The 25,423-nt window shown below is 40.5% G+C and overlaps 1 protein-coding gene across 2 annotated transcripts; it reads right to left on the minus strand.

Annotated features, from left to right (window-relative positions):
• Positions 1–2,727: 2,727 nt before the first annotated feature.
• Positions 2,728–22,811, minus strand: mei4 (meiosis-specific, MEI4 homolog). 2 transcript variants are annotated; one of them, XM_079584792.1, is made up of 5 exons: positions 22,194–22,811; positions 21,243–21,482; positions 19,453–19,955; positions 4,587–4,718; positions 2,728–3,070 (listed from the first exon to the last, which is right to left on the minus strand). In XM_079584792.1, exons 1-5 carry the CDS (start codon positions 22,222–22,224, stop codon positions 2,846–2,848), a joined length of 1,131 nt encoding a protein of 376 aa, XP_079440918.1. In that variant the 5' UTR covers positions 22,225–22,811; the 3' UTR covers positions 2,728–2,845. The 2 variants fall into 2 exon arrangements, with proteins under 2 accessions (XP_079440918.1, XP_079440919.1); XM_079584793.1 differs by lacking the exon at positions 2,728–3,070 and adding an exon at positions 3,356–3,581.
• Between the last annotated feature and the right edge of the window lie 2,612 nt (positions 22,812–25,423).

Below are 25,423 nucleotides of genomic sequence, written 5' to 3' on the forward strand. Positions count from 1 at the left end.
TTCCAATCGACCTCCTGATGGGCTCCTTCAACCGCTGCCAGTCCCTTCGAGACCCTGGTCCCACATTTCGCTAGATTTTATTACCGCCCTCCCACCCTCTCAGGGTAACACGGTAGTTTTGACCGTGGTGGACCGGTTCTCGAAGGCGGCTCATTTCATTCCCTTGCCCAAATTACCCTCAGCCAAGGAGACAGCGTTGGCTGTCGTTGACCACGTCTTTCGCTTACATGGCCTCCCGACAGACGTGGTTTCCGACAGGGGACCCCAGTTTGTGTCCAAATTTTGGCAAGAATTCTGTAGATTATTGGGGGCGACGGTCAGTCTGTCCTCCGGGTTCCATCCCCAGAGCAATGGCCAGACTGAGAGAGCCAACCAAGATTTAGAGAGAACGTTACGATGTCTGGTCTCTAAGAATCCTACTTCATGGAGTCAACAATTATCTATGGTGGAGTACGCCCACAATACATTACCAGTGTCATCTACGGGCCTGTCTCCGTTTGAGTGTAGTGTAGGTTACCAGCCACCAATTTTTCCTAGTCTGGAATCCGAAGTCGCGGTTCCCTCCGCCCACGCTTTTGTCCAGAGGTGTCACCGCACATGGACTAGAGCCCGTGAGACTCTACTCCACGTGGGGGCGCGCACCAAGGTCAAAGCCGATCGCCACCGGTCTAGACCTCCCGTATACGTCGTCGGTTCCAAAGTGTGGCTTTCAACAAGGAACATTCCTCTCCGGTCCGTCTCGAATAAGCTTGCTCCCAAATTTATTGGCCCGTTCTCTGTCACCAAGATCGTTAGTCCGGTGGCAGTCCGCCTTAACCTTCCTCCAGCGTACAGGAGAGTTCATCCCGTGTTTCATGTTTCCAAAGTCAAGCCAGTGTTTTATTCCCGTATTAATCCGCCAGCCCCGGTTCCTCCACCGCCGCGTCTCGTAGATGGGGAACCATCATATTCGGTAAATCGTATTCTGGACTCGAGACGGAGGGGACGCGGATTCCAGTACTTGGTGGACTGGGAAGGTTACGGTCCGGAGGAGAGAAGTTGGGTACCTGCCCGAGACATTCTGGATCACTCCCTTATTGATGATTACAATCGACAGGTAAGGGAGTCTGGGGACGCCAGGAGGCGTTCCTAGGAGGAGGGGTACTGTCACGGTTCGTAAACTCATTGTTTCCTTCTTGTCTCGTGTTACTGTTGTTTACATGTGTGTGAGTGTGCGCGAGTGGGCGTTTCCACCCGCGCTCAGTTATCAGCGCCCCAGCTGATCATCATCGTCTCATCACCATCACACAGCTGCAACTCATTTGCGATCCTTTTATATACTCACTGCTTATCTCCTCTCATTGTCAGATCGTTGTTTGATGTCCGTGTCTGAGATCCTGTGTTGCTCGTTGGTGTCCTGTTTCGTGTTCCTGCCTGTTCCTCGTTTCACCGCTCACGAAATCACCTGGATCACTTCTTCAACCGGACTTTTCATCACTTCTTCTGCACTGACCATCTAGTCCCTGCGTTGCCAGTTGCTGTGTGTGCTGGACTGTTGTTTGTGTTTTGAAGATTATTTGTGCTTTAATTACATTAAAATTCTGAGTTACTTGCATCTTGCTTCTATCATCCTTTACCATGACAGATGATTTTTAATTTAGCTAGCTAAGTAGTTGTTAACTTGATCTGGACATGACGCAGGCCTAACCACGTCGTCCAATTAAAATTCAGCTCTAAGGTAGGCTAGCTACAGGCCAAAACGCTGTCAATCATATTAAGCTGTGAGTCTCTTGCGTAAATATTTTCAACATATTTTATGTAATTTTACACATTCATAATTATACATTAATCAAGTAGGCCTATGCAAATAGTTTAAAAAATAATTGTATCATCATGCTCGAGGGTGTATTTTCAGTCAACATTTGAAAATTGGAGAGCCATATAAAATCCTGAAAAGAGCCATATATGGCTTGCGAGCTATAGGTTCCCGACCCCTGTGTTAAGCTATTTCAATTACTTTTGTTTGATTTGTTCAATGCAAACAGCTGAAAGTCTGTAAATTCAGCCAATAAACCTGATTTGTAAAGGGGGTGGATTAATTTAGATTGCAACGGTTTAAATATATATATATATAGCCCTTGTGCTTCCCTTATTCCTTGTCAGTCGATGTTACATGTGTGTAGATGGATTGTTTCTCTACTCCCTGTGTTCTCTGGTCTTCCTGTTCTTACCTTGTTCGTGTTTTTCAATAAACCCTTCACATTTAGATCCCTGTGTCTACCTGCCATCTCTTCCACTCCTGCCTCAATACAATTGTTCTAAATCATTTTGTCACACACGTTATTACATGCACAACAGTTTATTTTTTTTCAGTTGATGTAACGGCTATCAAAAAGTTTGTATCATAGAATGGTAATCCATACAACCACAGTGAATGAATCAATATCTTCGGAACCATATACATTTTCTTCCATTGAAGCGTTAATAAGAGGGTCGCGTTTATGCCTGACGTAAACGTAAGCGTGTTGTAAAAAAAATCATGCAAGACCTTTTTGTCACGTTATAGATCAGGTGTCAAACTCCGCTCCTTGAGGGCCACTTTCCTACAGAGTGTAGCTCCAAAACAGCTGCCTGGAAATTGTGTGTTTAATTAGGGTTGGAGCTAAACTCTTCAGGAGTTTGACACCCCTACTATAGATCATTTATAATCAAGCATTTATCAACAGAAGACTTCCAAACAGCACAACAAAACTTTGATTATTTATTAATAAACAGTTCATTCATATTGTTTTAAGACAAGGCAGTTCATGTAAAGTGAGCTCTTAAAAAGGAGCAAAGATTTGGAATGACAGCAGCCCATGTTCGCTCACTGGTGTCCCACCCTGAAGAGACCACAGATCCGCCACATATACAGAGAGAACAGGGGAAACTCATCTGCGAGAGTGAACGCTTTAGTTTCCAGGTCGATCACGAGCTCCTGATTTACATTAGAATTAGTGTCCTGTGCAAGTTGTTCCAGCAGCCAGAACACATAGAAGGAATTCTGATAGTGGATCCAGTCCATCGGATGCTGCAGCTCCTCTCTGGACCTCTGCACAAGACAAAACCCTACCATTATTGAGCCATTATATACAGTATGACAGCATTATTGTTTATCAAACCAGATTTATATACAGGCTTATGGTAATTATGGTGGAAAAATTACTGTATATAAATTAAAATACATCCACACTGAGTTTACTTGATTGCAAGATTGATACTCCTAATGATACTCCTTTTATAGAACACTTTTACAAATTAGTAATTTATATCCAGTAACTTATGTTTCAGACAAAAATTGGCCAGTTAGCAAACTTTGGTTTTGTCTGTCCACAGATATCATATATCATATTTTTGCAAACTTCAGACGAGTAGTATCCACACAAGCAAACTGATCTTGTTAAGTCCATTAAGTATGACTGAGCAATCTGTGCGTTTATGAGAATGGGTTTACTCAACTATCGAGGGTATGCATTGACGTCACTTTCCCACTGGAACAAGCCCCCCTTGGCCGGACTGAGTGTCAAAACATCTAGCAAAATGGCTGGTTTTAATAGAGGAAGCTGCGAAAACATTTGTATAACTAACGTTATCTCCGTGAACTGGAGCGCGAGAACTGAAACAAAATATAGCCTATGTAGGCTAAAGCTTGAAATGTCCACTTTAAAACAAACAAATTCGAATCAAAAGCTAATATATTCTGATTATGTAATGCGTATGAAAGCCATGGTCCTCAGTCGGAAAAAGGTGGCTTGCCTACTTCAGGTTGGTGGAGAGTTCCTGCCTCAAGTGGAGGAGTTTAAGTATCTTGGGGTTTTGTTCACGAGTGAGGGAAGGATGGAATGGGAGATTGACAAGACGGATCGGTGCAGCTTCTGAAGTAATGTGGTCGATGTACTGGTCTGTCGTGATGAAGCGGCTCAGCTCTCGATTTACCGGTCAATCTACGTTCCTACTCTCACCTATGGTCATGAGCTTTGGGTCATGACCGAAAGGACAAGATCCCGGATACAGGGAGCCGAAATGAGCTTTCTCCGCAGGGTGGCTGGGCGATCCCTTAGAGATAGGGTGAGAAGCTCGGTCACTCAGGAGGAGCTCAGAGTAGAGCCGCTGCTCCTCCACATCGACAGAGGTCAGCTGACGTGGCTCGGGCATCTGTTCCGGAAGCCTCCTGGACGCCTTCTCGGGAAGGTGTTTCGGGCGCGTCCCACCGGGAGAAGACCCCGGGGAAGACCTAGGACACGCTGGAGAGACTATGTCTCCCGGCTGGCCTGGGAACGCCTTGGTGTCCCCCCGGAAGAGCTAGAGGAAGTGACTAGGGAGAGGGAAGTCTGGGCATCTCTGCTTAGACTGCTGCCCCCGCGACGCGGCCCCGGATAAGCGGAAGATGGATGGATCAATATATTTTAAGGTGCTTCAGTAATACGTTCAATAATACTATAACTAACTGATTTCAGTTTGATTCGAAAAGTGCATTAGATTAAAACACTGAACTTTTCCACAAGCAAACAAGTCCCTAAATAGGAAGAATGTTTTGATATCTATATGTGTAGTGTGGTGTAACTTACCTCACAGGTTTCCCATAGCTGCTGTGCTAGCTGAAGGATCTCAGACATCAGGAGTTGAATAAATGGAGTTCTCAGGACACAACTTCCTCCCAGAGCCAGCAGACACTCTGACAGCACTTCATGGACTGAGAACTAACAACAGAATGAGACCACATCAGACTAATTTGTCTCTCTCTAGATCAGGGGAAGGCAACGTCCATCCTAGTGAGCCACTTTCCTGCAGATTTTAGCTCCAACCCTGGAACCCACATGCCTGTAGCCTTAGTAATCCTGAAGACACTGATTAGCTTGTTTAGGTGTGTTAAGGAATTGGAGTTAAACTCTGCAGGACAGTGGCTCTCTAGGGTTACGTTTACACGACAACAATATGCTTAAAACAAAGTTTTTCCTTTGAGTTTTCTCAGTACAGAAGACACTGTTGTCAAAATTATCCCCATTCACACGGATCTGCGAAAACGACTAAAAACACTGTATTTTGCTGCCAGGCCATTAGATGGCGATGAGACACTACAGACTGAATATGTAATACGCATGACATCATCGTCTTCAGAGATTCAAGTATTTGTTGTTTACACGGAGACCGGTTTAAAAACTTGTAATTTGAAACCCGCTTTCAAAAGTTTGCGTTTTAAGGCACCCACACCGCTGTTGTCGTGTAAATGAATGATTAAACCGCATAAAAAGTTAGGACCGACATTACCTACCCCTGCTCTAGATGATACAATAATAAAACTGACCCAGAACACAGTTCCAGAACAAAAATCCCATTAATAATGAAATAAACAGACTGATCAGGGATTCCCATACATTCATTAATTTGTGGCGGGCTGCCACAATATCAACGCTGACCGCCACGGATTGATTTTCAGATTTTTTAAACTATTTAATATGGGTAACATTGCATTTTATTGTAGAGCTGCGCGCAGCTTGCTCCCTCCCTCCCTCCCTCTCTCACAAACTGACAACGGAGGCGCGAATAGCCCCTTCTCTTCGAGCACGATCTGAATCAAAACATGAGCATGCGTTGGAGGACAGATTGTTACGGTGCTTATTCCCCCAGCGAAGATTCCAGAATCAATCTGGAGTTGAATGGTTAGTATAATGAACACTGTTGCACAACATAACTCTGAGAAGTTAGTCTATGTTAAACGCTGTCGCGTTTCCATTACAGAAAACTTTTGAGATTTTTCTAAATATCGCTATAAAACGATTGCGAAATGACGGCGTTTCCATTAACCGATGTTATGCGACTAAAACGTAATTTTTTCCTCTCGCGATCAGTCATTCCGAAAATCATGGCAACGGACGTTGGTAGGTTTATATATATCACAGCCACCGCACTAGACATTATTATTATTATTATTAATGTCAAGTAGATAACGTTAATATTAAGTAGTTTAATCAAGACGCCGACTGTTTGCTCCCTCAATCCAGATGAATATTGACAAATATTTTCAAATATTTAAAAGGGCTCGTCCTGAGGAGCAAAGACAGTCTGGACCAGAGGTAATAGCAAAGCAGAGACATGTGGAAGCTTAACATTCCGACCATTGTGATAAGCTATTCCATTAATTTATTTTGAATATTTCCAGGCTTCAATCAGCGCTGCTGCGACAGCTGAAGCAGCAAGAGAGGATAAGGAAGAGATAGCTGTAGAGAGAGATGTAGGAGAGGAGGAGGACTGCAGCCAACATGCTCGTGTGGGAGAGCCAGCTAGGGCTGAAGCAACGGGTGAGATTAACAGCAAAAACAGAGAGGTGTAGAAGCAGGGCAGGTCAGAAAAGCAGATTTTTCAGGAAAAGCGGTCCAATTTCTATTTCTCTGTGACTTGCAGACAGGACATCAGCAAGCAACAAGCACAGAGGCACTGGATTTGATCCAGAGTGGCTAAAGATGCCTCAATTTAAGACTTGGCTGTACCTCACACAGCATGGTAAATGTAATATCTGCACAATTTGTGCAATCATGAAACAATAATCAAAAATAATATTGTTATTTAATTTATTTTATTTTTTCTTTGATTGCTCTGTTTTTTAGGAATGTTTTGTCGACTATGCAGACACCACAAGCCTGCGCCTAAGAAAGGCCGTGCAAACAGAGCTTTTGTTGAGGTTGGAGCCGTTGTATACAGAAAAGATTACTTGGAACGTCACATCACTACAGAGCACCACCAGGACAGCATCAGATGCCAGGTATCTCTTGCCTCTGGTAGGTTCCAATTTCAAAAACAAGTATATAATATAACTTTTACTTTTCAAATAGTTTTATAATAATTTTGTCACAGGCATCTCAGTCATAGACTCATTTGAGCCCACGGTTGTTTTGGAGCATGAGGCAGTCATTGGTGGGTTCAAGTGTCTTTACTGGCTCGTAAAAAACGAACTGGCCCACCACACAAACTATCCAAAAATTTGGAGCCTGGCTGAGCTTCTAGGGTGCAACTACTTCAGGAAATTAAAGGTAAAGATCACCTAGGCATTACTTAAGATTACATTTAATCTTTACATTAATAAATAAAAATTACAGTCCTTTTTTCCCTTTTCCCAATGTCAAGATTGACCAGAGGAATAACTATAGGTCTCATCGTATTATTGACGACATGCTTGATGTCTTAGCAGAGGTCATAGGGGGGAGATAAAGCTGAGCTGACCAACTATAGACCGGTGAGCATCCTACCTGTAATATCAAAGGTAGTAGAGAAAGTAGTAGCCACGCAACTGATGGATCATTTGAATTATGGAGAGCACCCCCTTAATCCACTTCAGTTCAGTTTTAGAAAACACCATTCGACTGAAATGGCACTTTGTTATTTTGTTGAACAACTTAAAGCCGGGTTGGATAAAGGGGGGGTGGTGGGTGCCATATTTTTAGACCTGAAAAGAGCTTTCTATACGGTAAACCATGACATCCTGTTATCCAAATTGTCCCCGCACAACATTTCTGATGAAACATTACGATGGTTTAAATCATATTTAGAGAATAGGAAGCACTGCACAAGAATTAAGAGCACCATGTCTTTTTTTTGGGACTGCTCTGTTGGGGTGCCACAAGGCTCCGTTTTGGACCCTCTTTTGTTTAGTGTATATATAAATGATCTTCCAACTATTTGTCCTTAAGTTCAAGTACAAATGTACGCCGATGACGCAGTGATATATGTCCATGCAAAATCAAGTCAGAAAGCAGCAGCTGTGCTCCAGGGAGCGATGGAAAAAATCTCAGATTGGATGGTACAATCGCGCTTGACATTAAATTTTAGCAAAACTGTCAGCATGTTTTTTTCAATAAGGAATACTTCTCACGCTACGCCAGAAATGATTGTAAAAGGAACAAGGATTCAAGAAGCAGAGTCTGTCAAGTATTTAGGAGTAGTGTTGGATAGGACATTGTCACAGTTCAGATATATACGCCCTCAAATGAGCACAGATGCAGTCAAGCTTTATATGCATGCGATGATATTTTCACATCTTACATACTGCATCACAAGTTGGTCTCTATCAACCAACTCTGCATTACAGCCACTTCAAAGCTTGTACAAACAGGCACTTAAAATTTTAGATAAAAACCTGTTTCATACCACTATTGTAATATTGTGAAGAAATATAGACTATTGACGTTTGGAAATTTCGTTTTGTTTTCGAATGTCAATTTGGTATATAAAATTCTTCATGAGTTGGCCCCTCAGCCCCTGAGAATTTTTGTGAAATCTTGCGAAGAGGCAGAACAACGCGAGCCTCCTCTAGAGGAGATTGTTATGTCAACTTTAGGTCCTCTACCTTTGGACATAATTGCTTCTCTGTGAAAGCTGCAGGGATGTGGAACTTGTTGCCGTTAACTGTTCGAGAGAGGAGTACCTTGCAACAGTTTAAACTTAACCTGAAGAAGTGGTTGAAAGATGGTCAGATTTGTGATCATTAACACAAAACTGGTAAATTGGGGTATTTTTTTATTTTTTACTATTTGTAAATGTTGTAAATATTGCAATTACATGTTTGTTGAGGTGATCCTTTTGCTAGTGCTGTATCTGTATTTTATATTGTGAATGAACTCATTAGTAAGAATGCTTTTTGTCCACTGTATGAACCTGCTGTCATTTTGCCTCTGCCCAGGGACTACAGATGAAAATTAGCTTGTAGCTATCTCTGGTCTGTGCAACACATTTGTTGTGCAATGTCCCTGTCAAATAAATAAATAAATAAAATAGAGGAGTCAATTCTCACCAAGATTAAATCATCACAGGCAATTAGCCTAGAAGTCGACGAGAGCACAGATGTGTCGATCGACAGGCAACTTGATTTGCATGTCCGGTATGGGAACATTTATTTTGTTTGATGTCAATCCTATAAATTCTGGGTGTTGTTAATGAACTGTGAATTCTACTTGCCTATGCTTTCTCTCAGATCCATAGATAAAGAGGGACATGTGTTCAATCAGTTCCTGGACTTGGTCCCTATTGCCGATGGCAAAGCAGACACTATTGTCAAAACTGTCAAGAACGCAATCTTGAAGAAAGAACTCCCAACAGAGAAACTCTATGGACTCGGGACTGACGGGGCAGCCGTTATGACAGGTAATTATTTTATGCTCATGTGAGATTGTTTTATTTTTTGTATCCCATGATTGTCACTAAATCATTTTATTTATATTCAGGGAATGTGAATGGAGTTGCAAAGCAACTAACAGTTTTCCAAAGATTGCGTCTGTAGCTTGTGCTGCCCACAGATTGGCCCTTGCCTGCAAGGACTTATTGAATTATGTAAGGTACATGGCCACTTTCAGGGACCACCTTAAAGAACTTAATTTATATTTTAGAAACAGTGCAAATCGTACTGCAACACTCAAAGCAGCATCCACCATTCTGGGTGTCAGTGATTTGAAAATAAAGGTAATAGTACTTTGATACCATTATAGTTATCTTCTGTCTATAAATAACCAATAATCAGTCTTTAATTGAAACATTTCCAGGAAGTGAAGTACACACGCTGGTTCTCTCAGCACAAAGCCATCGAGACCCTACAGAGGAACCTGAGCGCAGTCCTTGGAGCATTGGCAGAGGAGGCAGAGGTGAGATGTCGTCCAGGGGCAAAGGGCCTTTACACATTTTGTGCTACAAACAGATTTGTGGCAGCAGTTGACCTCCAGGCTGATGTTTTGCCCCACCTCGCATGCCTGTCCAAAATCTTTCAAAAAGCACATGTCAACTTTCTACATATCAAGGAGCAGGTATGTTTTTTTTTAATCAGTTTGATTTTATATATTGAAATGAGGATTATTTGCAGGTCTACTGAACAGCAGCTACTCTTTTTTAAATGTAGGTTCCTGTCACAATTCAGACTCTCAGGAGCATCAAAGAGGCTGGACAGACTCCACTGCCTGGATCATTCCTGTCTCGCCTTCATTAGGACCTCGATGATCCACAAGGACTTGAAACCTTCAACATACAGCATGAGGAGGAGAGGAAAAGGAGAGGGCGAGATGTCCACGAAGTGTCGAGGGAGAAGCTGTGGGCCAGATTCCAGCGAGAGGTAAATGCCTATGTTTAAAACTAATTAATTTGTCCTCACTGGGGCATTCAAGGTGGGTGTATTAAAATTATTACTAAAGTCAACTATGGTTCACAACACACTAATGCCATGATGGTAAACCAAATGTTGTTTCAAGAACAAGGACCAGGAGGAGATCATAAGTCTGCTGGCAAGTGAGTTTGATGAGTGGGCCAACCTCTACCCCTGCCTGAGCCTTCTTGCAGGCATTGCACTAGTTATCCCAGTTTCCAGTGTGAACTGTGAATGTGATTTCTCAACGATGAACAGGGTAAGAACATCAATTTGACAAGCACAACAAATAATTATACATTTGATTTATTTTAGTGCATTTTGTGGTAATTTTATTTTTTTTGCTTTGTCCTTAGGTGAAAACAGACCTCCGAAACCAGCTTCAAGGAGAACACCTGGCTGCCTGCGTGAGGATCTCCATCAATGGACCCTGTCCTGAGGCCTTCCCATATGATAGGGCATTGGAATATTTTTTCAGAAAGGCCCATAAAATAAAACGTTTAAACAAAAGGTGCAAAATTTGCAACAAGAAGTCTGTGGAGCAGTCATAGAAAGTGTAGCAATGGCATAGCAATGTAGCAATAGCAATGTCTTTAAGTTATATGACACTAAGTGTTGGCAATGGAAATGTGTACGTGTCAATAAAAATATATTATATATTTAACCCTTTTGTTGTGCCTTAATCACCCAGTGTTGCGCTAATCACTCCGCCCAAGTAGCAGTGCTTTGCCTTCTATACGGTTATTTTGTCACTTATTGGGAGCAGTATGCTAGCTGGAGCTGTTTACCTCCAGTCTTTGTGCTAAGCTAGGCTAGCGGTGGGTGCGTCAGACAGAGTTACGGCACGCACGGAGATGAAAAGGGTATGTATGGACTTAATCCATGTATGGATCTAACTCTGGGGATAAGGTGAATAAGCTAAAGTCCCAAAAAGTCACTGTGTTCCTTTAATATTCACATCAGAACTCATAACTGTGTAAACACTTCTGATCTGACTCCGCTTGTACATGGACCCACACACAATTGTGGACACACTAGATTTACTTCAGTAAGAGTCTAAAAATTGTTATTAAGGATGTAGCATCTGCTAATTTCTGTATGTTTTAATATATTGATCTCTCCTACCACTGAATCTGTCAAAATAAAAACATAACTGAGAACAGTAGTGTCCTATTTATCAAGGCTATATCTTTGACACTAAGCACTTCTGGAGACTCTGTTGATATTCTATTCAATTGAATTTCTTTAATTCAAAAAGAGGAATGTTATTGATATCATTGCTCCAGTAAAATTCAGGACGACTGGCAGATATAAAGTACTAGTCAGAATAGTGAGCAAGCAGCCTGAATCTCTGAAAAGAGAAGCGACAAAGGAGTCACCGATTTGTTTTTTGCTCAGGAAATGTGTTTAGCAATTATAATAAATTGATCGCAGGCTGAGATCCAACTAGGGTGACCAAATAGGGAGAGAGAACGATCTTTCGTAATGCAGTGCACGGTTGCTTCATTGTCAACGATAGGGTCAATTTTGGGCCTTGATAAAATCCCCCAAAGCCAACGGAGGTTACTGTAAAATAAAGATAGGCTGGTAACACAAGTAACAGAAACAAGCACAAATGTTAGAGCATGTCAGAACACTTCCAGGACCCAGAAAACCCCTCAGACCCCAGAGGGTTAAAAGGCGCCATTTTATCGTGAGTCTCCGTCACGTGACAAGTCTGCCTGGGATTGTCCGGAATTGTCCCAAAATGTCCGGGATTTGGCTTTTGCGTTCTACTTCGCCATTCATTATGTTTACTGTGGCTAGCAGGACAAGTGGCGGTGGCGTAGGGCTGGGCGCAAGGCCGGACTTACCATTGGGCTTGACTGGGCTGCAGCCCATGGGCCCTGCCCAGTAGGGGGCCCCCTCCCTTACCAGTTTTCATTTGTTTGTTTTGTTCGGTTAACTTGTATGCCAGATATCCAGAAATGATTAGCCGTATTTCCACTGTCTGGCCATGTGCGAGCGAGGGCTATAATCAGCCCAAAGTAGTGACTTGAGCACTTGAAAACAAAATCCAATACACTTTAGTGCGCACGCACGCGCCACACGCGTCTTTCCGCGCTCACAGAGTAGTTTGAAAGACGGAGGGGAGCACGGGATAAAATACCCGGGCCTTAATATCCTCCGACTGAGAGCTTCGAGGCCATAATCAAACGGCACAACCTGATATTTATCTTTATTTCACAAAGAATAACATGCGTGTTGATCCATCTGCTCCATTGCGATCGGCTACTTAACAGCTTCAATATGCTTTTAGTCCAAAAGAGCGCACATTTAGAAACATCTGGATAAATTATCATATGTCTCATTGCTTTACTGAGAATGATACTTTCTATAATATAATTTTTTTCACTAAATGATGTGCTCTGGAGAGTTTTGAGCGCTCTCTCCATTGCCATCACAAACAGGAATAGACATATAGCCTACATAATGCACTCACGGTGGTTGAGCGCGGTAAAGTTAGTTTTAGGTTCGATATTCGCCGGACATTTATTTTCCTTTGCCACTGTTATAGGGTCGGCAGTCTTACGAAGATATATCAATAGCAGAATTACAGTAACCATTGTATATCGACATTAAATATTCATTCAAAAGCACCTACGTGCGCTATAGCTGCATATGCTTTGACGCGTTTCCACAGCGCATGATGCCCAAGGGAACATCTGCCAATTACACCAACTGCGTTAAACGCAGCCTATAATTTTTATTATTTAAAATTACTTTTAACATTTAAAAACAGACATTTTCAAATTCCAAAGCTTGAAGAAGGTTGAATGCCTGTGTCTGTGGGTGGAACTGTGGGAGGGGTAGTAATGTGGACTGGTGTGCATAGCTACACCATGGTAACACTCTTGTCCCAAAAAGTATTGCTATACAACGATATTATTCAATATGTTGTCCCACGGTGAGTAATTTTTCCCTGTTGCACCTACACAAAATGGGTTCCCTCACCTGCCAAATCCCACTTTAACCACTGATTATGATGACTACTTAAAGGGATAGTTCACTTTCAAATAAAAAATCTGTCATCATTTACTCACCCTCAAGTTGTTTCAAACCTGTATTAATTTATTTCTTCTGCTGAACACAAAGAAAGATATTTTGAAGAATGTCAGTAACCAAACAGTAGTCTGTACCCATTGACTTCCATAGTAGGAAAAAAAAATACTATGGAAGTCAATGGGTACAGACTACTGTTTGGTTACTGACATTCTTCAAAATATCTTTCTTTGTGCTCAGCAGAAGAAATAAATTAATACAGGTTTGAAACAACTTGAGGGTGAGTAAATGATGACAGAATTTTAATTTGAAAGTGAACTATCCCTTTAATATTAGCCTACCACTAAACTTTGACTATAGGCATGTTTCATATTAATTGTTTTAAGAACCTCAAAGCATATTTATTTTGTAGCGCAAGTAGGGCCCAAACATAAACTCAAGCCCAGGGGCCCCCAGCACCCGAAGTCCTCCCCTGGCTGGGCGATAAAACGATAACGATAAATTATATTGCGATAATTTTCTCGATAAAACGATATCAAGAGTTCAATAAATGTTCAATAATGTTTATGCGCCAAAAGCGGAACTTAACTCATTTGAACCGCGCGAGCCACCCGGACCGTTTATCCACTCGGCTCAAAGTCCAAACTGCAGCGCACGCAGCGCGAGCTCACTAGAGCAGATGCGTTTACTCTGATCGGTCTCAGTCACGAGATCCAGTAAGAAGCGCTTGAATTCAGCAAAGAACACACACGTCTCAGTGATTTAACCCGGTTAAAAAGGCAGATGAAACAGCGCTGACGAACAGGAGAAACACTGTGCGTGACGATACAGTCAGAAGGCTTTTCCATCTACAAAGTCCCATCATTTACCACGGATTTACTGTAACGTGCACTATGAAATGTGGGATATACATATTGAATTGTATTATATTATTAATGTAGACAATGTATTAAAGGACTAGGCCTAATGGAATATAATTACAGTATTTAATAATGCATTTAGGCTACTGGTTTTCATAAATACCATAGAAACCATAAAGTAACATGTTGCCATGATAGTGAGGTGCTGTAGGCTATGCCCGGTTTTATCTGTGGTTATCATGATCTAAATGCATGATGCTGGATGACCAATTGTTAATTTTAATAAAACTCAAACAGTCATAATATTACATTTGACCAAATAAATAAAAATTGTAATGTAACATGTATGCATAAACTAAAAAAATGTTTTTTTTCTATTAAGATATTTATTTTGTTAAGGAAAAATGACAAATGTTTGAATGTTCTACCTCAGATTTGTGAATGTTCACCTGTTTGGCAAGTGTTTGTCATATATGTTCTGACAATAAAGAGTAGTTTAAAACCACAATTAACGCTCTGGTTTTTTTTTTGCTCCTAACTTTCACTTAGGAGCAAAAATCTGGCTTTAAACTTGAAAAGAATAAAGATTTGACATTTATCGTGATAATTATCGATATCGACTGATATAAAAAAATTTATCGTGATCATTTTTTTTGGCCATATCGCCCAGCCCTACGGTGGCGTGATAACTGATGAGCGGCACCTGTGAGACCGTAGGCTATCTCTCAGGGAGGAGAGGGAATTTTCTTAGCAATGTTAAAACGCACATCAACCGATCACTTGTTTAGCGTTCATGTAAACACTACATTCAGATTCACCAATTGGAATGAATTCAGTTAGATTGAAACAAAAGGTGTGCATGTAAACAATGAATGGCAAATGTAGAAAACAAAAGCCGAATCCAGGACATTTTGGACGATCTCGACGGCCGGACATGTCCGGGAAAAAGGATGCATGGTAACCCAGGGCTCGACATAAGCAATGGCCCGGGGCCAGTAAAAGAGTATGTCGGGCTAGTTGATTGGCCATCAGCAAAACAAACAGCAAACGTCATACACAGTGGCGCGAAGAGTGTTAATGTTACTTCACGTTATTTATAACCAGGCGCGCTGGAAGCTGTTTCATGCGAGGAGGGCTGAGGGCTGGGTTGGAAAATATGTGACGTCATTATGTTGTGGTTGACGATAAGACATGACATTTCTCTGTACTGTATGTGTTGTAGCCATAAAAAAACATATTTAGTTTCATGTTTAAATATTATAGCAGTATTTCCGCTACATTCATTCTGCCGTGGTGGTCCGTCATGGCTGCACCTTCTCAGTGAGGTCCGATATTGTGCATACTATTGTGTTATTGTCAAGCCCCACTTAAGGCATAAAAAACCATTGTAAAACACCATAAAGTTTTTGTGCACTATATTCCAAGACTTCTAAAGTCATTTGATAGCATAATGTGAGGTAAAAATTAATATTTAAAGGCCGTGTTGCAGGTTAAATTTTTCAACGAATTTGTGCAATTTGCTTGTTGGTAATGAACATTTAAACTGTTATCCATTGTATTTTATGTTGTTGGGTATCACAAAACGGAATATAATACGAAAAAGTAGGTACTATCTTACAGCACCAACGATTCTCCTTTCCGCCACAATGCATTCCATGACGTCACCTTGGGGAGAGAGTTTACCAAAGCCCGCCTGGAGAGCGTTGAGAGTGACTAGAGAGTAGTAGACGAGAGTATTCAGATAGCGCAGATTATAGAACATGATCATTGTCAATACAACACATCTATAGTCACCTATAACAAGGGGTGTCACGATTCTCCAAATCCTCGATTCGATTAAATTTTCGATTCTAAGGTCACAGTTCGATTCGATTCTCGGTTTTTACTTTTTTTTTTTTTTTTTTAAGCACAGGTTATGCCATTTTTAGACCAAACTTTTATGCATAATATCTGACCTTTGTTCGCAGTGCATCACACTACATTGTCAAATTTAAAACATTTATTAAGAACATAATGTAACAATAACTTATATCTTCAGTCAATTGGAAACTTAAGCAAAATAACCTGCGATCTAGTTTCTCTTTTGTAACTGCAGTCTTCTTCACAGAAGATGACATTCAAGTTCACAAACAAACAAACAGTTTAACAGATAAATCTATGCGTCGCGCAGAGCCACGTCTTTAAAATCGTAACACTTTATTCTCTGAGTGTACACACACACACACACACTCACCGGCGGCTGAAAGTTATCCTGGTCCAAGCGTTACACGGCGCCATTCGGCGTCTGTCCGCGGCGCCCAGCAACGGCTCGGGACCTTGTTCAAAATTAATCCTGCCGTGCCACAGAGCGCCATTCACATAGTTTTATATTAAATTTATTTTAAATTAAAACATTTTATATGCGCTCATTTATTTGTCTCAAATCGTCGTTATGACTTCACACTGTGCTGCAATATGTTTTACATTCATTTACAGAAATCAGCTGGTTGAATGAAAATTGCTGATGTTATCGGATTTTCAGGATACATTCAGTTAACGGACGCTCTCTGAGATAAAGTGCTTCAGACTGCAGACTAAGCAACGTATTTAATTGTACAGTAGCCTGTGCGCGTCCGGTGTGCGATACCTCGAGTTGTCATAGACGCGACGCGGCGTTTCTTGTCCGGTGTGTGCGATACCTCGAGTGACGCGGCGCTTCGCGTCCGGTGTGTGCGATAGGCTACCTCGAGTTGTCATAGACGCGGCGCTTCTCGTCCGGTGTGTGCGATACCTCGAGTTGTCTAGACGCGGCGCTTCTCGTCGGGTGTGCGGCCCCCAGAGGAGGTTGACTAGCAGCATTTCAACACCCGTGTTTTTTTTCCGCTTGACAAAGCCGACCGAACGTGACATGGGGGCGTGGCAGCATCGACGATTCCATTTTTTTATTCGATGATCGAGATTGTGACTTAATTTCGATCTGTTTAAGTTGGTTCATAAGACTTCGTGAAAAAAGTAAACAAACAATTAACATAGGCTACTCGTGCGTGCTGGCTTGAAGGGGTGACCATGATCCTGCCTTTAAAAAAATAAGATGGCTGAAACTATTTGTACATTCTGTGAGTGAGATCCCACCCTCTATGGGCGGGTTGAAAACATGCGGAACTAGCTACTGGCTGTAGTCTCTAGCCTCTGGCCAAAAAATCCACAGATGACGCAAAATTAAGATTTTTTCCAAACAAAAAATATATAAATCTCTCGTCTCAGGGGGACATGAGGGAGAGAAGCATGGCAATTCGAAAATACTACAGGTTTTCTACTGATACAAAGCTTAATGCTAAATGCTGAAGTATCCCTTTAAAGGCAGAAAACACACCCTGTTTAATTTCTTTATTTTACAAAAGCACAACGTTTTGTTTTGAATGTTAGTGGACACATACAAAAGTAGACATCTCACAGATTATTTTTTCATATTTATTAAGTCTGTATGACCATAAATGACAGAGTATTTTAAGACTATTCAGCTGCTATGTGAAAAAAAAATCACGCAAATCACACCGCCGTGATTGCCGACCCCAGAGGGTTAATACAAAACGAAATTCACTTAAAAGAAAGGCTTTCTACAAAAACAAACTTAATGAAGTGGTCAAAATCATGTCTGCCCACACCATTTGTCTCCCGATATATTGCACATCTTACTCATGCTTTTCACTTTTCATATAATCAACAGATTAAATGAAAAATTCATTTTATTTAAACATAAATATTAAACTAAATTGTTTTCTTTAATGACTAGGCTACAACACGCAGGCCTAATAGCCTATACAGTACAGAGAAATGTAATGTCGGAGCGGGATTTGAGCGAATGAAAAATATTTTGCCAACTAAAATTTTAAGATTTGTATAGCCTATGCACATGCCGGTGTATGTAGCCACATTTGTTAGGATTCATTCGCATAGATAATTGAACTTTTCTTTCATTTAAAGTATCACCCACACTGTTGTTAATCGTTTAATTTAATTTAATTTAATTTGACACTGAACCCGTAATTGTCAGATGTACCCTAGACGAAATTGCGTGGCAGATAGTGTTGTAGCCACGTCTGTTCAATTCGAAAAATTTTATTACTCAGTTTTGTGGTAATGTTAGCCATGTTCTTCATGTACCGGCCTTTTGACAGCTTCGGATGAAGTTGTCCTTGTGTTAATGGTCGTGTAATAACTTCTGTATGACCTTGCAATAAACATTTTTGTAAGTGTGTCTATAAAGTGATTGGCTAAACTGATTTTATTTCGGGTGCGGGTCGGGTGCGGATTTTAATTAGTGCTGCTGTCGGAAAATGGGTCGGATGCGGTTTTAAGCACTGCGGGTACGGGTGGGTGCAGATTTTCAAAATCGGACCTGTGCAGCTCTCTGATTTGCAAAACCCAGACATAAACTGTACGTTCACACCGCCGGCGGCGAGAGCATCAAATTGGCCGGAAGCCATTCATTTTCAATGAGAGCCGGCGGCGAGCTCCGGCGAGGGCGGCGCGTCTTGGACGGCGAGAGCGGCAAGAAGAGTTGAAATTTGTCAACTTTATGGTAATAGAAGTCCTCCGCCTGAGAGGATACCAGAGAACACAATCCTGTAAACTTTGGTTCCGACCACATTAGTTCCTAAGCAAAATGGAGGAAAAGTTAATTATTTCTGTTTCAGGTTTCCCGTTATTGTACGACGTGTCCCTGTTTACATACAGGGACATTCATAAAAAGAACAACGAATGGAAAAAGGTGTCTGAAATGGTTGGTGTTTTGTTACTATCACATTTAAAAGATTTTAATAGGTTAACTTATACCCTACGTGTGGCCAGTATGCACAAAATATGATACTGATTTATGTTCAGTTCTTATTTGCTTTGCGGCTCCTTTAAATAAAGTTTTTAAAAAATCACGCATTCTAAAATCTACGTCAGAGCGCCAGAGAGTCCCCGAATCTCACGGCGTCGATGGCAGGGCGGCGAGAGCGAATTTTGCCGGTGTGAACGTACAGAAAGGGTGACCAAAAGTAATGATGTGAGAGAAAAAAAAAAGAAATATGGAGATACGATGCTTCTGCCCAACATCGATGATTTAAAAAAAATAAAAAGATCATATTTAACATATACTACATTCATTGTAATGCCAGAGGAAGATGGACTGCCTCAGCCGAGTCTGGTTCCTCTCAAGTTTCTTTCTTTTCCATTTAATGGTTGGTTCCACTAATGCCAAATAATGAGAAAGAACCAATTGCTCACCATATGCAAATTGACATCCAGATCTACTTAGCCTGGCATATTGCCTAATGACTACAGCCCCATTGTCTCCCTGTGCCAGTTGACGAAAATATTGACCTAACCCTCTTCTCGTCTAGTCTGCAACTGACTTTACCCACAATACACAAGCCTCTCTCTTACCGCATCGAGTTGCTGGTTGGTTAGTAGTAGGCTGATCATCTCCTTCAGCAGATTTTCCACTTTGCTAAAATGTTGCACTGAACACCCATGACGAGTTCCTCCTCGACTCAGGGTCTGTGCCACCACCTGTGTGGCATGATGCAGCTGCTCTGGGTGAAGTAGAGGCTGTCCAACATGTGCCTGCCTGAAAACCTCCACCACCGAATCCAGCAGCTGCACCACTGAATCCCAGACCACGTCACCATCACGACACAAAGAAGACTCACAAACTCTGCGCAAGCCACTCAGGCACTGTAGGAACTGCATGTGTTTTACCAGCCTGTGGTCCTGGCGCCACTGCCTATCCTGGAGGGGAAAGTTCTGACTGTTTGGAGGGGTTGGAGGCAAACATGGTCCCTTAGCAATGTTAATATGTGTCTGCGAGCTGTTATCAGTGTCACAGCCAGAGTCACCCTTTAACGGCTGCGGGTCATCCTGAGAGAGCACTTTGGCAATCTCTTGACCTGTGAAAACAAAACACAGCATATCAGCATATATATATTAATATTGAGTAAAACATTAAATAACACTTAACTTTAAAGGAGAGTAAATGTTAATGGTCAGAAGCAAAGCATGCTGGGAACTAGAGATCTGTTGCAACTCATTCCTTGAATGTGTGTGTGTATATATGTGTGTGTGAACATACATTCATATGGGAACATGTATATGCAATACACAATAAAGGATAAAACTTGTAACTGAATATTACATGTAATGCTATTTTTGTCTTCATTTATATTTTATATGTATATATAGCCATACATGTTTAATGCATATATTAAAAAATATAAGCACTAGTTTCCCATATATGGAAATAGCGCATTGTATTTATATCGTATATATACCCATATATCGCATTGTATTTTGCAGTATATTGCCATATATTTTTGGTCCGTAAGGGACATGCTTTTTATACACAGCATCTTTCCATCTACTGTCACCATGAAATAAAAAATGTATTATTCTTATTTCATCATGGAATATTGCAGTTCTTATTATATAAATAATAAAAAAATTCTACAACCTGTCACTCCTATGAGATCCCCGCAATAGCAAACCTTAATGTAATGGATTCATAGAACATGTCAGTTTCCCACTGCTTAGTGTTTAAGACATGCAGGTCGGCACAAATAAAATGTACGTAATTGATGCAGTTTAAAGACAGGCCACAGATCCTTTGGATTCACACTGGGAACATTTCTGTTGCTGCTACATAATAATGCTATACCATTACACTCAAACATACGCTTCTTGTATTCTGTGAGTTACTGGAGAACCAGAATGAGACGTACTGTACCGCTAAAAGGAGAAAAGCAACCCACTTGGAAGGATTGTTGTATTAAAAGACAAGTTTGGTATTTAACACTTAAAGTGCTGTTTTCAGATCGTTTCTGATGAAATAGAACGGTTAAGATTGAAATTTGGACACATGCTGCTGGCCCGAGAATTTTCGGTTTTCTGTGGTAGGTGTTCGGAGTTTTGCCGCTCTGACTACACCACCTTCGTTGCTCTGGTTGGTTGTAGCGCTATCCTATTGGGTGCAGAGGGAATTTGAAAGACAATCGTTTATCCCGCCCCTCGGATTGAGCCATCCCAATGGTGAGTTGCTAGACCTAACATCTTGATGTGGGTCTGGCTTGCCAGGCTAATCCATTATAGGAATATCCATAAACTCTCCATGATTTTTAAAAAATATTTTATTAATCTCCATGTATTTTCCAGGTCTTAAAAAGATGGATATGAAACCCTACCTTGTCCTGGCTCAGTGTTGCTCCTCGTCTTGAACATTAAGCGCGTGAGCAGCAGCTCTTGTCTGAGATGCAGAAGATCGTCATGAAGACCTTGAGCTTTAGACCTCCAGCCTTCATCCTGCAGTCGGAGTTGATCAGCCAGAGATTCAGCGAACTGTCTGGCTCCTCCCGATGGTCTGGACTTAATAATAGCCACGGCCACAGCCAGTCTGGAGACTCTTATGTACCAGCTCACCGCTCCTACAGAGACATGCAACAGTTCACCTTAAGAAAGAACTAGTCCACTTCTAACATCACATGATCCACACTAGACACAAATAACACACACACTCAGAAGAAACTTTCACAGCTGTGAGATTTACTGAATCTGATTTTATTCCTTAACTCTCATAACTCATAGAGACAGCAAATATGTCCCAAAAATGCTGTGAGCTGGAGCTCCACCCCTATGTCCACGGATATATTGAACTTTTGTTATTTCACACACACACACACACACACAAAATGGTGTAAAATAGTGCAGAAGTGTGTGAAAAAGAAAAAAGAAAGAACGCATCTAAGTGTGTAACGTTAGTGTACGTGTCTTTAGAGGCACTAAGGCATCATAATAATCTAATGTCAGCACAACGGCACAGCTGCAATCAGACCATGTCTACACTCGAAATATTGTCTGACAGGCGAAAATTAATAACTATAACCCATTAGAACAATTTAAGGTTTTAACATATATGGGATGGGACCACTGATCGAGAATTTAGATCAGTGGATGGTTTTCAGCAACATGCTTTTTGATTTGACTAACGTTATCTAATAATCATTTTAAAAAAAATCATAGCAGTTTTGTCTTTGTACTGTGCTGCCACAGTTTGTTTTTGTAAGAGTCATCAGCCTTTGGTAGAATGATAACTTATCGTTAGCAATACATCGTGATTACAATCTGAGTGATTTTACCTTGACGGCATGAGGCAGCTTTCTCCTCCATTCTTCTCCAAATATTAGGAGGTCAATCTGAGACGCTTACGATAAACGTCGAATAAAATACATTTCCTAGAAAATCCATTGATAAATCGCTGCTAATTGACGAGGGTTAGCAGTCAACGCTAAACAGAATAACCACGCCCACTCTAATGCATATTCATTCAAATGTAGAATGCGGCCAAATGATTGGCCATGCACGTTGGATCGAAGCATATTTTTAACTCTTTATTGTGTCTAGTTCAGTGGCTGTAGTTTGTCTGTGTCATTATTCAGGTAAATATTGTCCAGTAACAGTGCCAGTTATTTTCTCGGCAGTCAGAGCAGATGTTCAGCCCTGTGGGGTTTAAACTAAACCTACAAACATTTAGTAAACAATTCAAGCAAAACCCGACTTGAATGAACCTAACAAATAAGTTGGGGCTAAAGCGGTTTCATAAAAGGTAATTCAAGTTCACGCAATCCCACTAATTCGATCCAGGTTTATCTCTAGATAACTGCGTGTGCACGCGTTTCTTAAGCAGCCCCAGAGCCAACGGAAGTTCGAAATGGTTCTTCGTGAATGGAGTTGTCGCAACTCTCTCTCTATATGGCTCTGAGCAGCCCTAAAGGTCGCTCATAGATCAAATCGATCCACCATCAAACTGCATATATTTTGTGCTGTTTTATGCGTTTGAGACATGGTGTTTGCAAAACTTACATTTCACAGGAATATTCTCCATCTGTAAATCTTAGAAAGTCGAGCAAATATTTCCATTTTGCTGCTAAACTTCACATTGAACGAGCGCTGCTGCGCGCATGCGCGCCAAATCGGGGCGCAATAATTCTGACTAATATATACATTTTGCTTGGAAAAATAATAGACTATGCGATATTTTATAACACCAGAAATATCTTCTAATTATAATAATTTATCTTTAGGATGTTGGATAAATTACAGTGAACTTATAGCTCATTACACTTATTTAAAAAAAAAAAAAAAAAAAAATTCAACAGAAGTAATTCAGGGAAGAATTTAAGAAACCAAATATAATAAAGATGTACAAAATATAGTTTTGGGTTTAGGACCTAAGCTACTTAATAAAGATGACTTGCTGAATGCTGAGAATTACAGCTTTTAAAGCAATATATATATATATATATATATGTGCGTGTGTGTGGAGAAAGCAAGAATGTTTGGTTAGATTTAGTTTATACAGTATACATTATGGAGATGATAACATGAAATTAAGAGCAAAAGTATACATTTTGAAAAGATATGTGCAACTCTAAAATCAAAGAATATTCCATAAAATAAAGGAACACATATTAGCCTATAACTAAATAACCTTCCCTCCCTTTTAATTCTAGTTATTTGTTATTTTATTTATTTACTTATTTAATATTTGATATTTAAATAATATTACTTGAATAACTTATTAGGAATTATGTGTCATTATAAGAGTTTGATATAAATATGTGAATGTTTAATTTTTTCCCATTTTTTCATATGTAAAATTGTCTAACAATGTAATTATTGGTTATTGTTCCAATTATGTGTTTTTAGGCTATGTGTTGGTGGGTATTATCACAAAAGAAAAAAAGTAGAAGGAAAAATAAGATTTATTGGGGGAAACTATTAGCCTATGTCTTTAACTGTACATTTGTATTAAATGTGTTTGAATTGAAAGACAATAAAGTAATAAATAAATATAATAAAGTAGGCCTACATAATATATATATATGCTAAAACATTTGTTTTTGGACATTAGATGTGCCTTATTTAGAAATAACTGTAAAGGGACTATTGTAATGGGGTAAATCAAGTCTAATATAGCCAATTACTAGCTCAGATTCATCTTACCAGTTAAAATGTAATCTGTGCTTTTGTAATTATTTATTTAAAATTTTGTGATTTTAACTTCTGCTTTAATAGCCTACGCTTTTTTTATTCTATTTTAGATTGTAATGTTCTTCTAATAACCATAAAAATGTACAGCTGCCAATTAAAACCAGAGAGAAATGTATTCATACATTTTTAAAACTATCTAATTAAATCTTGGGCACAAAACATTCAGCCAGTAAGAAAAGAAAACCTGTAGGATATATATATATATATGTGTGTGTGTGTGTGTGTGTGTGTGTGTGTGTGTGTGTGTGTGTGTGTGTGTGTGTGTGTGTTACAATGATAAATGAGACACTATAAACCTACAAACGTGTTAAATTATATTGTATACTATCAATTGTTTATGTAATATATATATTTAACATATGCATATACAATTTAACACGTTTGTAGGTCTATATTATAGCTGCTGGTAGAGGTGTTAGTGAGGCCAGCAGGGGGCGCTCACCCTGTGGTCTGTGCGGGTCCTAACGCCCCGGTGTAGTGACGGGGACACTATACTGCCAAAGAGCGCTGTCCTTCGGATGAGACGTTAAACCGAGGTCTTGACTTTCTGTGGTCATTAAAGATCCCAGGATGTCTTTCGAAAGAGTAGGGGTGTATCCCTGGCATCCTGGCCAAATTTGCCCAGTGGCCTCTGTTCATCATGGCCTCCTAATCATCCTTCCATAAGCCCTCTAAGCTGGTGTGTGGTGGGCGTTCTGGTGCAATATGGCTGCTGTCGCATCATCCAGGTGGATGCTGCACATTGGTGGTGGTTGAGGAGATTCCCCCCTTCTATGTAAAGCCCTTTGAGTGTCCAGAAAAGTGCTATATAAATGTAATGAATTATTAATTATATTATCTAATTTATCATTGTAGCTGTGACAATCAGCGGCTGGAGTGCCTGCATGAGCCACTGGAGGGCACTCTCTTCCTGTGTTATTTTCCACCATGGACTCATTATTGTTTAATTATTTTCAGTTGTGTTTGATTACCTGTGATTGAGTTCCTTATTTAAACCTGAGTTTTCCCTGTGTCCTTTGCGAAGTCTTGTTACACTATAAGCGTACATCTCCGAGCATTATTCCCTGTTTTAGTATTCCGTGTTTCCCTGGACTCTTGACCCTTGCCTGTTATCTGGACCGTTTATGAACCTGTGCTGCCTGCCTCGACCTAAGCCTGTTTTGACCACGAGTTACCGGATTGCCCTTTGTTGAACTGTCTGCTTGAGTTTGTCTTCTTGTGTGTAAATTTAAATAAAGTGCTGCACATGGATCCGACCGCCTCCTTCCGTACGTTACAGTAGCCTTATTTAAGTTGATTTTCTTGTATATTTATT

The sequence above is a fragment of the Phoxinus phoxinus genome (genome assembly GCF_949152265.1).
Source record: "Phoxinus phoxinus genome assembly, chromosome: 16".
Lineage (NCBI taxonomy): Eukaryota > Metazoa > Chordata > Actinopteri > Cypriniformes > Leuciscidae > Phoxinus > Phoxinus phoxinus.